The following is a 17,795-nucleotide window of genomic DNA, read 5'->3' on the forward strand; positions in this document are numbered from 1 at the left end:
TACTCACTTTTGTTGCCAGTGGTTTAGACATTAATGGCTGTGTGTTGGGTTATTTTGAGGGGACAGCAAATGTACACTGTTAGCCCCCGTTCACACTAAGGCGACCTGTGAGGCGACCTGGTCGCCTCACAGGTCGCCGTAGGTTGCCTCCCATAGGGAAGCTGCGGACCCGTTCTAATAGGAGCGACACAAGTCGCTCCGACTTAGAAAAAGGGTCCGGAGCTTCTTTGGGGCAACCAGGAGGCGACCGCCATAGACTTCAATGTTATGAAGTCCGTGGCGGCCGCTCTGAGGTCGCGGCGCGCTGCTCGCACCACGACCTCGGAGGTCGCGGTGCGAAGTAGCGTCGCCCCTATGTGAACGGGGGCTTATACAAGCTGTACACTCACTACTTTACATTGTAGCAAAGTGTAATTTCTTCAGTGATGTCACATAAAAAGATATAATAAAATATTTACAAAAATGTGAGGGGTGTACTTACTTTTGTGAGATACTGTAAATGTATTCTCTTGTGCCCAGTAAAATCCCAGTCAGAGGATTTCATTTTGGCATTTTTGAATAATGAACACTGGGCCGTGAGAGCAAACTATTTTGCCATCATGTATTGACGAAATTTTGATCGATAAATTGTTCAAAGGACCAAAATTAATCAGTTTTTGTTTGTTTTGTAACATAGGTCTAGTGAAAACAGTTTGGACAATAAACACAGTAACCTTTCAGGCCCCGTTCACACTGGGGCGATCCGACTTCCCGGGGCGACCTCCGAGGTCGCGGTGCGAGCAGCGCGCCGTGACCTCGGAGCGGCCGCCACGGACTTCATAACACTGAAGTCTATGACGGTCGCTCCGGGTCACCCCAAAGAAGCTCCGGACCCTTTTTCTAAGTCGGAGCGACTTGTGTCGCTCCTATTAGAATGGGTCCGCAGCTTCTCTATGGAAGGCGACCTACGGCGACCTGTGAGGCGACCAGGTCGCCTCACAGGTCGCCCCAGTGTGAACGGGGACTCAATTTATCATTCGCCTGGCAGAAATTTTCCAAACCTGTCCTTTGTTTTTTTGGCTCAAAAACATCACAACCGATTATCGATTTGTGCCCATTAACTGGCCGAAAAACGAACAAACTGTCCAAATGACAGATTTTCAAACGATTTTTCGCCTAGTGTATGGGCACCATAAATCAGTTAGGAATTTAGAAAGAAGGGAATTTTAGGATCTGCCCTCTCAAACCACGTGCTATTATTTAGCTCTACCAGACAAAAGTGTAACATAGAAATCTGTCGAAATTGACTATTTCGCTTTGTTTACCTTTAAACCAGATATACAAGGCAGGGGGCTTTTCCTTTCAGTGGACCTATTTCATATACTGTGGTTTTATAGATTTTGTAATATGTCAGCATTTTTTGGCTATATACTGTATATTGCAAATACTAACAAAATACACAATTTGGATGAAAGGGCGGGGGGTAGGAGGCAACTGTTTATCACATCAATTTATTTCTTACTTTGTAGTTCTGTATGTGTATTTGTAGGTTACGTCCCGGGAAATTTGTCTTGCCAGTGTGAAAAGTTCATCTCTTCTAGTCAGCAAAGCGAGATCCTTCATGCAAAGTTGAGCAGCAGCTTCATTCACTGTTAGCTGCAACACACAAGAAAAGTTTCAATGTAGAGGCTTTTTTACAGAACATATTTAAAAACAATTTCAGGCATAAAGTGAAAATATTCAGGGAGATACTTATGTTATCCAGTAAACACCCCAACTGTGCTAAAATCAGCATATTTACTCAGTTTACCTTAAAGTGTAACTCCACTTTTGTTGAGAAAAAAAACATTCCCCTCTGGGTGATCGCTGCACATTGCAGGGATTTTAACACATTCTGTTAGACAATGATTTTCCTTTGGGAGTATCTCACCAAAAATAAATTTTTTGTTGCAGGGAATGCCAAAAATCTGAATTGTATCTAAGTTGAGACTTCTGGGAAAATTAGTGAGCCAACCACACAAGCAGAAAATTACAAATCTGGGGGGGGGGGGTGTATAGGATGCCTCCAGGTAGACATATTGCATTGCATTTTACAGAAAATGACTAATGCTAATTGTTTTTGAGTTACCCTTTAAAGCCCAACTCTGTGCTATTTATATACCCTCCCAGAGGTTAAAAAAAAAAAAAAAAAAAACAACTTTAATCCAGAGCTGCCCCCACAATACATTCTTTTCCCAATAAAATGTGCTCAGTTTCTATTACTTCCCTTCATACGGCCCCACCAAACTTGTTCCATTTATTAAAGCACTTCGAGAAGACCTTGGGGTTATTGGTTAACTGGGAAAAATCAGAAGCTACGAACGTCAATTTTGCAGATTGGGTTATACAACATTTGTGCTCCCAATATTCTTTCACCTGGCAACAGGTGTCGCTGCCCTACCTAGACATTAAGCTTACCCCTCACATATCGATGCTTAATAAAGCTAACTATCCGGCCTCTTTAATCAACTTCTTGCAAATGTACAGATATGGACTGATATGTCTCTTTCCTGGATGGGAAGAATTGCATCAGTTAAAATTACAGTTTTCCTAAATTGCTGTATTACTTCTGTACCTTACTGTTGTGGAAATTTTATTAGGACTAGTGTGGACATTTTTGAGGATGTGTTTTATTTAGCTTGTCATTATGGCTCCTGTTGTCGGTTTGCTTGCAATACGCTCATTAGAGCATGTACGGGTGAACCGGCATTGAGGAAAGACTACTGGCAGTGAAAACCTTCCCTTAGATGTGTACGGTCTGTTTGCCGGTAGAGATCTATGTGTATTGCGGTGCGGAGTCAATCGTTTTGATATCTGCCCTTATGAAGGGATACATGCTCATGTCTTTCTACTGTGCCTGATCACCATAGTGGAAACATCATTGCTCTTTCCCTGCAGATAGCCTTACGTCTATGGAAACAGTAGTATAATCCTATTAGGCATTGTTCTCTGAGCTTTGCTGAATGGGATTCACGCCAGTAGTAGTAGCAGGAATACATGCATGAGTTTGATCAGAGCAGCGTTCACGGTTCTACACGCTGGTTAAGCGTGATTTTGCGCTACACGTGGGTTTCATTGTTAACTGTGGTGTGTGGATTTCCACACACTGGCAGGAAGCCGTGCACACTGTTCTGCTCATTCACAATCGTGTACTCTTCTTTCTATTGTATATTTGAATGTATACAGGTGTGTCATTGGCTAATTCTATGTGAGTAGCGTGTCATGTGACTGTACATTTGGAACTGATTGGCTGATGTTGTATAACAATCCCTTCCTGCTATTGTCCCTTTCTTGTCCCATAAATAAAACGGAGCTCAATACTTTAAGCAGAACATTCTATCGAGCATCCGAAGTGATAGCAGCCTTTGTGTCTGTATTACTGGGTACTGCTAAGCATGCTTAATTACCTTATACAAAAGAGCTGAGAACTGTGCTTTTTAGCACAACGGGATTGATTGCGATTGGCATATATTAATATCCAAAAGTGCACTTATTAGCACAACAAAGTTATTTGTGCATCAAGCATACATTAATTTCTAAGACATTACCAATAGCTGTGCCACTGAAAGCGATCCGGAAATCTCAAATAAAAATCTTCATATTTATTTGATGGACTAGGGGTAGCTGCACAGCACGCACTGTGATGTATGCTCTCAAGGACTTGGAAGGTCTAGGAGTTCCAGGTTTCCGTAAATATTTGAAGGCACAGTTGAGCCAATTGTGCCAAATACACTAATCCTATTATCAGCCGGATTGGGTGTCTTTGGAGGCCCAAGCTAGCTCACCCACACCTATAGAGTTAATGCTTTGGCTCCCTTCCAGACATCGCAAAGCTTTGGTAAGTCTGACCCTTCTCAATCCATAGGTTTATGGGACTCTTCCTGTAGGAGGTGGCCCCTTCACTCTCTTCAAATCCTGGTTGCTCCCCTCTTTAACAATCCCTTGTTCCCCCCAGACCTACAATATCAACAGTTTCATTGGTGGATGGACAAGGGATTATATAGGCCAATTTTTTGATCGTAAGGGCATACGCCCCTCATCGTATTTTATGCTGCATCTAGAAAAGCCACCCTGAGAAAGTTTTTGTTTAAAACAAATTCTACATTACTTACGTTCTCTCCAAAAACAAAGCACTGACCTTGCCACAAAGACAATATTTGAGAATAGATGTTTGCAACCTACGTTGCAATGGGGGTTTATTTCATCGCTGTATAAACTATTCGTTGCCTTATCCTCCAAACTGTCCTACCAACTAGCATGGGAGAAAGACCTTAAGTTAAACCTTGATGAAGCAGACTGGCTAGCCAGGAAAACTCATATTCGTAAAGGTATTATGCGTGTCACCTTGGTAGAAGCGATCTTTAACCACTTTACCACCGGAGGATTTTGCTGTCTTCCGTCCAGGCCACTTTTTGCGATTCGGCGCTGTGCAACTTTAACTGACAATTGCGCGGTCGTGCGACGCCGTACCCAAACGAAATTTACGTCCTTTTTTTCCCACAAACAGAGCTTTCTTTTGGTGGTATTTGATCACCAGTGCGATTTTGACTTTTTGCGCTATAAACAAAAAAAGAGCGTTTATTTTGAAAAAATAACAATATTTTTAACATTTTTTTATATGAAATTCCCCCCCAAAAAAATGTAAAAATCTAATTTTTTTTAAATTTTTGGCCAATTTGTTTTCTGCTACCTATGTTTGGTAAAAAAAAAATCGCAATAAGCGTATTTTGATTGGTTTGCGCAAAAGTTATTGCGTTTACTAACGAAGGGAAAATTTTTGTCATTTTTGGTGTTTTTTTTTTAACGCGTAATGGCGGCGATCTGCGATTTTTTTTTGCGGGACTGTGACATTGCGGCGGACAGATCGGACCCTTGACTGACATTTTTGACACTTTTGGGGGTACCAGTGACATTACTGCAGTAATCAGTGCAATACATATGCACTGTTACTGTAAAAATGACACTGGCAGTGAAGGGGTTAATTTTATTGGAGAGGGAAGGGTTAATGTATGCCTGGTGCTTACTGACGTGTGGGGGGGGGGAGGCGACTGTGTGAGACAGGGACAGATCGGATGTCCAGCTATGCTGAACACTCCGATCTGTCAGTCCCTGTCACTATGGAGATCCGCCGCTCTGTTTACACAGGCGGGAGGATCTCCTCACTCGATTCCCCGACGATCGGGGCAGAGAAGCGGCGATCGCCGCTGCTCCTCCCCTGGCCCGACTCCCGCTGTGAATGAAAACAGCGGGAGCGCGCCTCCGGCGGCCCGCGAGCGCCGCCTACAGGGGGAGGAGTCCAGCGCCGTAGGTCTACGTCGCTGGACGGGAACGTGCCACTTTGCCGCAGTACGCTCAATGTGAGCGGTGGGCAAGTGGTTAAGGTTTATTCTGGTTGGTATTTAGTACAAGAACGCCTCTAAAAAATGTTTCCAGGATTTTTTTACCCTTATGCTCCAAAGTTGTGGACAGATGGGGACACCATTCCATATTGGGTGGATATGCCCTAAGATTAGACGGTTTTGAGGATGTGTTCACTCTTTGATATACTCGGTCACAATGGTTAAAGTGGTTGTAATTCCTCACATATATCCAGTGAAGTGAATAGCCTCAGATGATACACGGAGATAAAACAAATCCTCCTACAATAAGTTTTACTTATATATCTGCTGTCTTCCCCTTTCCACACTCTTGGAAAGTGCAGATCATGTTAAAAATCTTTCTTCCTCTTTCAGCAGCACATAGGAGTGGGTGGGGATACTAGACTTGCACTGTGCGAGAGCTGATTGGAGGAAAGGGACACATCTCCCCTCCACATAGCCAGAGGAATGAAGGAACATGCAGAGCTGTAGCCTGAATAGACAAGCTCACTGCTAATCTCCTTCTAAGCTCCCTCCCTGACACAGATTTTGAGCTCATGTTATCTCATGTGCTGTAGAATTTGTCAGAAGTGACTAATGCTGATAACAGAGGAACGAAGCACCAGAGAGAAACAACACGAGCTTTGAAGAGAGATACGTAAACACTGCATATATATGTGTTTAGTTCAACTTTTATGAATGGGGTTTACAACCACTTTAATATTGTTAGGAATGCTCGGATTGCAGAACTGAAATTGTCACATAGCACAATTCTCTGCACCATCAGACCCAACACCTTACGTGCCCCACCTGAAGTCTTCTAAAAAAAAAGGTAAGAAAATGATTATCCTTTCCAGTAACTCCTTCCATTATTACAACATGCTGTTCTATACATGGTCAGTAGGAGGGCAGTTGGGAGTGTACATGCCTGAGTCTGTGCTATCTAAGGCCTCATTCACACAGGATAAAACTCACAGCTGTAACAAGAATCCAGCGTATTCCTGTTCCTGGAATCACAAGTGGAACAAGGATAGTTGTGGCCAAGAAGTCTGTACAAGGCAAAGCCAGGATAACTGCAGCCCCAGCTGTCTGGATGTACAACCCCAATTCAAAAAATGTTGGGATGTTGTGTAAAATCTACATTAAAAAACTGAATTTTTTTAAATCTTACCTGTAAAATTCCTTTCTCTGAGTCCTCCGACAGTCGCCGCCATCTTCATATTCGTCACAATGGGGTATTAGACTTTGCTCCGTAGGAGTAGCTAGGCAACAGAATATGTCAATATTAAAGCTTTTAACATATCCCCACCCCAGGGGGTGGTCCCCTCAGTCTATACCCTCCAGTTTCAGTGGAATAGCAGTAGAGTACCTAAACCCCAAAAGAGGGGCGGGGGCGGCAACTGTCGGAGGACTCAGAGAAAGGAATTTTACAGGTAAGATTTTACAAAAATTCAGTTTTCTCTTACGTCCTCCGACAGTCGCCGCCATCTTCATATTCGTCACAATGGGGACGTCCCAAAGCAGTGCAAACATGAGGGGTGGGAAACGCAGCCGCGCCTAAAGGCAACGCAGTCTCCACATCAAAGAAAGTAACCTTACCAAAGGAAGGAAATCAGCCGGGCAACACGAGAAAAAATTTGCTCAACGGGAGCAATAACCCAGGAAAAAACAAATAACCCAGGGATACAAAGAAATCCCAAACAGCCCAAAGGACCAAAACCAGGGACCCTAAGGGACCGCCGCACTAAGAACCTTGCGGCCAAAGGAAGCATCTGCCGATGCTTGAACATCCACTCTGTGGAACAGAGTGAAGGTGTGCACGGTCGACCAAGTCGCCGCCCTACACACCTGGGCCACAGAAGCCCCATGACGACAGGCCCAAGACGTACTCAGAGATCTGGTAGAGTGCGCCCTCACAGGCATAGGGGAAACTTTTCCCCGCAAAGCATAGGCCTGTTCAACGGCCTGTCTGAACCAATTGGCGACGGCAGAAGCCGATGCCGCTACGCCCTTCCGAGGACCCCCGGAAGGACAAACAAAGAATCCGACTTGTGAAAAGATTCAGACGATTTTAGGTAAACCCTAATCGCCATGAACAGCATCCAAGGAGTGCAACACCACCTCCTCCGAATGTTTAGACTTCGCGCAAGGCGAAGGCAAGACAATGTCCTCATTGAGGTGAAATTCCGAAACCCTCTTCGGAAAAAAAGAAGGGTTAGGTCGCAAGACCACCTTAACCAAGTGAGTGACCAAATACGGACAATGGCAGGACAAGCTGCCAGCTCCGACACTCTGCGTGCCGAATTGATCACCACCAAAAAAGGTGACCTTCTAGGACAACATAGACAACGAGATCTACCCGATCCGTTCAAAAAGGACCATGTTGTAACACGGACAGAACAAGATTCCAGTCCCAAGGAGGCAGAGGCACCCTCCTAGGAGGGACCAGATGCCCCCGAACAAAAGTGCCAATCAAGGAGATAGATGCCATAGGACGTTGAAAAAAGAACGGCCATCGCAGACACCTGACCCTTGATCGTAGCCAGCGCCAAACGCTGTCAACACCCTTTTGAAGGAAGGACAACACTCCAGACACCGACCACGGGCGAGGTGAAGACCCCCTGAACTCACACCAGGCAAAATAGGCCTCCGAAATACGGTAAAAGACCTACCCCGAGGAAAATTTCCTCGCGTCGATCAAAGTGTGAATGACCTCAGGGGAGAGACCCCTATCCCTCAGGACCTCGGTTTCAACAGCCAGGCCGGCAAAGCCAGCGACTGCAAGGCAGGATGAAATATCAGCCCTTGAGACCGGAGATCTTCCCGAAGAGGCAGACGCCACGGGGCGTCGACCGCCAAATGCTCGAGGTCTGCGTACCAGGAGCGGCGAGGCCAGTCCGGTGTCACAAGAATCACCGTGTTTTGGTTCTGAGACCAACCTGCGAAGGAACCTGGGCAGCAATTGAAACGGTGAAAACGCATACATCAGTCGGTACTGATGCCACGGAGCTACCAACGCGTCTGACGCGTCTGCCCGAGGATCGCGTGCCCTTGCCACGAACCTGTTCACCTTGCTGTTCAGACGAGACGCGAACAGGTCCACCTCCGGAAGACCCCACGTCGCGCACAACATCTGGAGAACACCAGGACGGAGGGGCCATTCCCCCTGGTCCAGGGACTGGCGGCATCAGATAATCCGCCCGCCAGTTCTCCACCCCCGGAATGTGAACCGCCGATATCGCCGGGACATGCGTCTCGGCCCAAGACAGAATGTCGGCCACTTCCCGAGCCACCCGGGCCCTCTTGGTGCCCCCTTGGCGAATGACGTAAGCCACCGCCGTGGCAATGTCCGTCTGCACCCGAACCGGACAGCCCTGCAGCCTGTCCGGCCAACGATGAAGGCAGAGATTCATCGCACGCAATTCCAGAATGCTGACCGGAAGGGAGGATTCCGCCTCCGACCAAGTTCCCTGGGCGGACAGAACGCCCAGAACACCACCCCAGCCCGACAGGCTGGCATCCGTGGTGACCACCGTCCATGAGAGAGGACGAAAAGACTTGCCCCCTGACACCGTCGGGGACTGGAGCCACCACAGAAGATCCCTTCTGGTGTGATGGCCCAACGAAATCCGGATCCAGAGATTGCGGTCGCCCGTCCCACCTGGACAGGATCTCCGCTTGGAGACCCCGCGTGTGAAACTGGGCGAAGGGAATCGCCTCGAAAGCCGAGACCATCAATCCCAGACATCTCATGCGCGTCCGGAATGACAAGCACGGAACGTCCCTGAGGGACATGACTTCTCCTGAAGAATCCTGAGTTTGTCGTCCGGTAGGAAGACCTTCGCCTGGACCGAGTCCAGAATCATTCCCAGGTAGGGAAGGCGAATCGACGGACACAGCGTCGACTATGGAAAATCAATCGCCCAATCAAACTCCTGAGAGTCAGCATCGTGAAGGACAGGTCCTCCTCCAGACCCTGGCTGGTCGCAGACCGAACCAGAATAACTTCCAGATACCCCAGGACAGAGATACCCTGGGCTCTCAACAAAGCCAGAAACCGGTGCAAGCACCTTGGCGAAAAAACCCGTGGAGCCGAAGCGAGACCAAAAGGTAACGCCACGAATTGGCAATGATCCTCCGCAATGGCAATTCGAAGTCACCTCTGGCGACCCTCGAAAAACGGGATGTGAAGGCACGCATCCTTCAAGTCGATGGAAGCCATGAATTCCCCCGGAACCAGGGCAGCCACCACCGACCGCAGGGATTCCATGCGGAACTTGCGAACCCGCACAAGCGGTTCAGAGCCTGTAAGTCCAGAATTGGACGTACCCTGCCCTCCTCCTTGGGCACAGTGAACAGATTGGAAGAGAACCCCCGAAATCTGTCCCGATGAGGCACCGGAACCACCTGAGGGAAAAAATCTGCTCTCCGGCCGGGAGAGAAAACTCGATCTTGTAACCAGAACGAACGATTTCCTGAACCCACCTGTCCCGAACATGGGCCAACCAGGGTTGAAGAAAAACCGAGCAAGCGTCCCCCCACCCCAGAACTGGGTGAGGGCGCCCCTTCAGGCCGCATTGTTATGGGCAGCGGATCCGGACTGGCCGGACTTATGCTTACCTGACCACGGCTTCTTTTGGGAGCCTTGGCCTATGAATGGTTTGCCCCTATAGGGCGACCGAAAGGCACGAAAGGACCCCTGAGAGGGCCGAAAAAAAGCATGCTTCATACCATGAGCAGCCTTAGCCTGGTGGGATTGGGGCAGGAGCGTGCTCTCACCACCCGTGACCCCCTTTATCAGTGCATCCAAGGATTCGCCAAAAAGGGGAGAGCCATCATAGGGCAGATTGGCTAAGGTCTTGCGCGAAGATTGGTCCACAGACCAACACTTCAACCAAACCAGGCGGCGAGACAATACCGCCACACTGTGTACACGTGCAGCCAACGGTACTATATCCAGGTCCGCATCACACAAATACATGACACCCTGATGGATTTGATCCACCAAATCCAATGTCGCCGGTGAGGCTGAATCAGCCACCAGGACGCGCCTGAGTACCTGCGTCCAATTCGCGACAGCCTGGGCTGCCATAAGCGAAGCAAATAGAGCCTTTAGCATAGAACCCGTAATAGAGTAAGAATGACGGGCAAGAGACTCCAGCCTCCTGCCCGTAGCATCCCGGAACACCGGGGTATCCTCTGCAGGAATCGCAGTGGACCTATACAAAACCGCCACCGCATGATCCACCTGAGGTGGCACACACCACCGCTCATCAGTAGCGGGCGTGACAGGACAACGCAGCTTGAACCTACTTGGTACAGCAAAAGGCTTGCGTATATTGCACCATTGTTTCTTAACAGTGCGCTGAAAATCATCAGTGCAGGGAAAGACCTGCGATGTCTTGCGTCTTTCTGCGTCCCATAAGCTGCCAGGGCAGCAGGAGGACATGGTTCAACCCATAAACGCAGTGTTTGCTTGATAGAAGCAACCAATTCATCCATGAGTGCAAGCTCTTCAGGCGAGCCAGGGGGAGAATTATCCACCCCTTCTACCTCAGACTCCACCCCGGACCCCACAAGACCCAGGGAGGAACGGGACCCCGATAAGGAGACCCCAGCTATAGCAGCCCCATCACCAGCACCCTCTGATCAGAGGAGATTGAAAACTCTGGTTCGCTGTGTGGATTGAGCAGCCACAAGCATTAGCACCCGAGCAGCAAGATTAGACACAACCGCAGCCAAATCCCCCCTTGGGGGGGAAAACAGCCCTTGGTCACCCACCAAGTGGTATGAAATCCATTTCCCTGAGAATCCATTGCCCCAATGATAAGCCGGAAAGTAAAGGGTTAACTGCCCCTTAAACAAGCGCGGCGAGCGCTGCCCACCGCACACACACACTGGCACAATCTTTACCCCCACCGGGAGAAAAAGGCTCAACACAGGCAAGGATAAAGGGATAGGGAGGTAAAAACCTGTAGAGACCATCGCTGCTGCTGCCGCCTCGATCGGTGCACCCAGGGAGAGGAAGCGATGCAACACAGGGCGCTCCATGAAAGCCTATGGAAGGCTACAAGAAAATGGCCGCCCGCAGTGATACCATGCGGCCGGAGCGAGCGCTGCCAAAATGGCGCCGTTTGGCGCCGAAACCGCCGCTCCTCCACCTCAGCGAGGTGGACTAAACACAGCATAGCATGTAAAAACATGGCGGACCGCCGCAGCGGTCGCTGAAAGTGCCCCAAACATGATAATAATCATGCCCCACAGCACACAGCCGTTCACACATACACAAACTGACACAGACAGTGCAGCACAGCCCCCCCTCCTTGCAGCCCACAGCATGCAGCCAGAGAGACAGGGATTTCAATAGTGTGAAACACAGGCAGGGTAACACAGTCCCAGACTGACACCCCCCCAACAGACAGGTCCCCACATAGATACACTTACCTCCTAATGGCGTGGGGAACCCGCACAGGCGAACAAGCCGCTGCGCATGAGGCAGGGAGAGTCGCATCCAGGACGCAAAAAATCGGGGTTAAGAAACCGCACAGCGTCCAGTGAGGTAGCCACCTCACCAATCATCCCTGCACCGAACAGGGATGGGTCGTTCACTGTGCCAGGAGCGTTACCTGGCTGAACGCTCAATGGCAGGCTGGGAAGCCACTGACCCACATCCTGCGACCAGGGGGTTCAGCCCGAGACCCAGCCCGCACGAATCCTCTTCATCAGAAGAACTAACTAATGCTGACAAAAAGAACAGCTAAGTAAAGAGAGAGAAAAAACTCAAACAAAAATCAAAAAAAGAAGATGAGACAAAATGCCCCAGCATAGAGAGATCCAGCTACTCCTGACAAGCTAGACATTGAAACTGAAGCAGGAAACAGGAAGCAGGAGGGTATAGACTGAGGGGACCACCCCCTGGGGTGGGGATATGTTAAAAGCTTTAATATTGACATATTCTGTTGCCTAGCTACTCCTACGGAGCAAAGTCTAATACCCCATTGTGACGAATATGAAGATGGCGGCGACTGTCGGAGGACGTAAGAGAAACATTATTTGCAAATCTCATAAACCCGTATTTTATTCACAATACAAAACATATAAAATGTTTAAACTGATAACATGTACCATTTTAAGAAAAAATTAAGGTAAGTTTGAAATTCATGGCAGGAACATGTCTCAAAAATGTTGGGACAGGCCTTCCTTGAAAAAGACATCATCTGGATGGTAGCATATGCTGCTCTACAACCTGGATAGATCTTTCAGCATTGATGGTGCCTTTCCAGATGTGCAAGCTGTCCATTCCATATGCGCTAATACACCCCCATACAATCAGAAATGCAGGCTTTTGATCTGAGTGCTGATAACAAGCCTGAAGGTCCCTCTCCTCTGTACTTCGGGGAATGCGGCACCCATGGTTGCCAAAAAGAATGTAAAATTTTGACTCACCTGACCACAGTTTTCCACTTTGCAACAGACCATTTTAAATTAGCTTTAGCCCAGAGAAGATGGCAGCATTTCTAAGTCATGTTCAGATATGGGTCTTCTTTGCATTAAGGTGCTTTAACTTGCATCTGTAGATGGCATGGTGAACCGTGTTCACAGACAGTGATTTTTGGAAGTATTCCTGAGCCCATGCCTGGATATCATGGGCATCCAATATTGCATTTCATCCTTGTCCCTTGTGCACAGAAATTTTTCCAGATTCTCAGAAACTTTGGTGATATTATGTACTGTAGATAATGATATATTTAAAGTCTTTTCAATTTTACGAGAAACATTGTTTTAAAATTGTTTGACAATTTTTAGATGCAGCTTTACACAAATTGGTGAACCTCTGCCCATCTTTTCTTATGAGACACTCTGACACTTTAAGATACCCTTTTTAGGGGGCGTGGCCAGATGTAGAGAGCGGCGGATGTATTTGTGAAGAGCTCCTGACATCCTGATATCATCCGGGGATCTCTGTCAAAGACACCAGGTCGCAATGATTTCCTCTCACGCCAGTGCCTGCGGAATCTCAGGTATCCGGGGAAGCCTTCAAAAGCCGTTCCAGTGCTCCGACACCTAGTAAACAGCTTCCTCCGTCCCCTGTCACAAGGTCAGACCCCATCCTAGCCGCCAAGCTGCAGGCTCTGCTAGCTAACCTAAACATGGAAGGCACAGAGTCCGGAGCAGCTGCCTCCTCTCCCCAGGACAACACGGTCACAATCCTGGCAGCCATAGAACACAGCAAGACTTCTCAGTTAGTCAGGATGGATTGCCTCACAGAGGAATGCAACCTTATTAAAAATAATCTTGACAAAATCAGAGGCCGCCTTACTGAAACAGAATTACGAATAATGCTGAATATCATCTTCGTAAATGATATAAACGCTCTGTGTTGCGACACCTTCTGGATGCAGCGAAATCATGCATTAGATTATGCTGGAAGAGCTCGACCCCCCCGACGGTTTCCCTCTGGTTGCGGACGGTGAAATGGATTAATGACCTTGAGGACCTTTTGTCTATCCCCTCCCTCCCCTTTTTTCCCCTCCCACTTTTTCTTTCCGACTTCCCCTTTTACTTGCTTCCCTATCATACCTACACTTTGTGCTTCCTCTATGTCTACCCTCCTTCCCGGCTATGTCCCTTCCCTTCTCCCTTTTTCCAGTTCTGTACTCTTTTGTTTCCCCCCCTAATGCCTACGTTACTCCACTGACCGAATGGCCTTTGACCATGCACGTGGTCCTTGCTTTGCTTTAGCAAGCCAGTATACCGGGCTAACCTTACTTGTCCTATACTCGGTTGCTCAGCGGGCCACCCTGATTTCGGTCATACTCTTAAAATGTGATAAGCTTACATGCACAATGTTTTCCTTGTGTAACTTGATGTTGAGACTATGTCTCTTGCACTTGCTGGTGATATTATCGGTTACTCTGTCTTACTTTTTTGTTGACCGGTGTTTTACTGCACTTTACACATTGTTTATGTTTTCTAACCTCTAAATAAAATAAAGAATTTGAAAAAAAGAAAATCATCTTCGCCGGAATAACGTACGTGTCATTGGCCTCCCGGAACGATTGGAAGGTGAGAACCCAGCTGAATTTTCAGAATCCTTTTTCAAACACCTCCTTCAAATAACAGACGTTTCCCCCACCTACATGGTAAAAAGGGCTCACAGGGTCCTGACTGCTCATCCTTTACCTGGGAACATAGCTTGTCCCTTCTTGGTCAGATTCCTAAACTATCGAGACTAAGATCAGATCCTTTCGGAGGCACGTAAACATCCTGATCTGCGGTATAAAAATTCGTCCTTACTACTATTTCCTGACTTCTCGGCAGAATTACAGCGCAAAAGGAAAACGTTCACAGACCTCCGATGCCGGCTTCCTGAGAAGAATGTGAAATACAGTATGCTTTATCCAAGCCGCCTGCAAGTACAACATGAAGGCACTGTCCGCTTTTTTGACACCCCAGCAGAGGCAGAAGAGTTAGTATTCCTAACCTGGCCCTAGTCTACTACAACATTTTTTTGGAAAGAGGAAGAGAGAAGAAGAGCATATCCCCCTTTTTTTTGTCCTTTTCCTGCTCTTATCTACGTGTCGAAGATTACCTGTATTGTTTGGAACATAACCCAGTTACTGCAGATGGTCTTCTGTCTTAGGAGTCCTGAATGGTAGTTGGTCTGCAGCCCGCAGTTTCAGGCAATTCTTTCTGTGCCCTCCCAGTGGGTGAGACGAATTGAGTACTGCACCAAATAAGAATAGATCCATATTTCTCCTAACTGGAAATCCTCATAGCCAATTCTCCCTCCCTCCCCCTTTTTTTTTTTTGATCCTAGAACCTTGGTGTCTATTCCAGTATATTTTTGTTCACTTTTCCTGGTCCTGCAATGGGAGCTATCCAGTTCAAGCTCTATGAATGTCTATCGGCTTACTTCCCCACCACAGAAGCTGACTTGGTGTTAACCGCAGAGTTCCTTTTTTAACTTCTATCTTAATAAAAGAAGAGACGTTACTTTTGTTTTGGGTATAAAAATGACTTAGCCAGTTTAGTTGGGATGTTGCTAGTCAGTAGGGAATTTTTCATGTCTGTTTTAATTTAGGACGATCTGCTCAAATTTTCCGCTTTCCCTGGTCATTTCCTACTTGTTTGCTATATCATAACCTAATTTTGCAAATCTCTCCCGCTGCCTCTATGCCCCCTCAGGACTGGGGGATGCTGCTCATGAGGGTTGATATCAGGCAATGGTCTTTGCCAATACTCTTTATTGCTAGTCAGTATGGTTATGATGCCACTTGAATTGATCTCATGGAATATTAGGGGTCTTAACAACAAATTGAAAAGAGCACTGCTGTTCAAATATCTAAACTCCCATAAGCCACACATTCTGTTTCTGAAGGAGACGCATCTCATAAGAAATGGGGTTTTGGCACTGCGCAGATCCTGGGTCAAACAGGCATTCCATGCCACATATTCTTCCTATGTGTAACGGAACTCCGACCCACACTGTGCTTCCTCCCAGTCATGAACATAGATATCAGATTTTCCCAGCCACCCTACATACAAAGCTAGCTGACAACTTAGCTTGTACTAGAATCTTCTCATTTATTGAACAGTTTCACACTCAATTTATACACACATGAGCACATCCCCCTCCTGATCAAATTACCCCATCAGGAAAGGGGTTGCATGATTACATTATCCTATGCAGATAAAATCGTATACAGAAATAGAATTAACATATCTAAAGAACAACCAACACAAACAGTATACTATTTCCACTCAGCAACTAACAGATGACAATTATTCAATCAACCTGAACCAATTAAGTAGCAGACGGCCGTCCTCAAGCTCCTGGAATACAATACACATTATCTCAATACACATCTAAGCATTGCTTTGATTATTTAGGAGTCAAAGACTTCATGGCAACAGGCTATAGGTCTCACAGTGTAAAGTGGGATTAAATCTTCATATTTCTTGAGAGATATTGTTGATAAATATTACTCTCCCATTTGAAGTTATCCAAACCATATTCTCGGTGCCCATTAGGTATCTGTCACCTAGTGTCTGTCTTTCACTCCCAGTGACGGTGAGTACCGTCACACTATGCAAGGGGGTTAGCTATTTTGATTTATAAATCTTTGTTGTGTAAGGTTGATAAAGTCATTACAGATCCTGGAGGCCGTTATATTATATTACTCTTGAGCATGCATAACATCCTTTGGACCTTTGTTAATATTTACTTGCCTCCGCCTGTTGACTACTCACTACTACAGACAATTTTTTAAAAATTGGCTCCCTACCAAAGTACACATTATGTGTTCAGAGGAGATTTCATTTCTATCCTGGATCCTACTAAGGACACCTTCAATCCACAAAGATCTGCTGACCAGGATCTGCTGCAGTGGGCACAAACTTTCACTCTTACAGAACTCTGGAGACTGAAACATGCCCATTCCAAATCATTTTCCCCCATCTATCGGCAGTACACAGATCGAATTCCTGTATTGACCTGGCATTTGGTAGTTCCCCAGTTTTAAAAGGAATTGTCTAAAGCTTCCTATCTTCCAACAGGTTTGTCGGACTATTCGCCTCTGGAAATTATGTCTACAAATTAGTAATAACAGGGATCCAGGTACGTGGAGGTTAGCTCCTCGCTGGGTACAACATGAAAATATCCATGAGCTAATCTCTCCCCAACTAGACTCCTGCTGGTCCAATAATATTGATTCTGCCCCTCAAATAGTAGTGTGGGAAGCATTTAGGGCAACCGTAAGGGGAGAATATATCTCAACAATGAAAGCAATTAAAGCTACCAGAAATGAATATGCCACTCAAACAATTCATTTGGAGAAATGTGAAATGGACGCAGCCCAGGCTTTCGCCGTCAAGCTTACATCAGAGGCCCATCTGGTACTGGCCCAGAAGGGATATAAAACTCCATTACACCAATCTAACACAAAGCAAATTCAGAATTTAGGCGGGACGGATATTTTAATCTGGAGATTGGAATGGCAGGCTTCTGGCTAATCTGGTGGCGGAACCCCATTTTCAGACTGCAGTGTCTGAGCTTCAATTGGATACTGGAGAATGTACTTCTGAACCACAAACCATACTAAAAGAATTCAGCACCTCTTTTGCAAACCTATACAGCCAACCCCTAACTTCTACTGAATTTGATATACTCCCAGAGCTTCGGAGTCTTTCTCTCCCCTCTTTAACGCCGGAAGAGACTATTACTCTAGAATCTCCAATTTCATTACTTGAAATTGAAAAGGGAATATCCTCCATCCCTGCTGCAAAAACCCCGGGGCCAGAATGCCTTCCTGGAGACTAAGCGGTTGGCACCCAGACTTTAGGACCTCTACACAGCCTGTTTTGAAACTGCCTCTTTACCCCCCTCAATGTATCAAGCTCATAAAGGTTTAATTCCGA

The 17,795-nt window shown here is 46.8% G+C and overlaps 1 protein-coding gene across 2 annotated transcripts in view; it reads right to left on the reverse strand.

The window, feature by feature from the left end:
- NAB1 (NGFI-A binding protein 1) overlaps nt 1-17,795 on the reverse strand; it is a 64,762-nt gene that overhangs the window by 26,553 nt on the left and 20,414 nt on the right. For both annotated transcript variants that reach the window (XM_082260572.1, XM_082260573.1), the window contains exon 3: nt 1,502-1,635. In XM_082260572.1, coding sequence (XP_082116698.1) covers nt 1,502-1,635 — 134 coding nt within the window. The remainder of the gene's footprint in view (nt 1-1,501; nt 1,636-17,795) is intronic.

This window comes from Pelophylax lessonae (genome assembly GCF_965119305.1).
Source record: "Pelophylax lessonae genome assembly, chromosome: 6".
Classification (NCBI taxonomy): domain Eukaryota; kingdom Metazoa; phylum Chordata; class Amphibia; order Anura; family Ranidae; genus Pelophylax; species Pelophylax lessonae.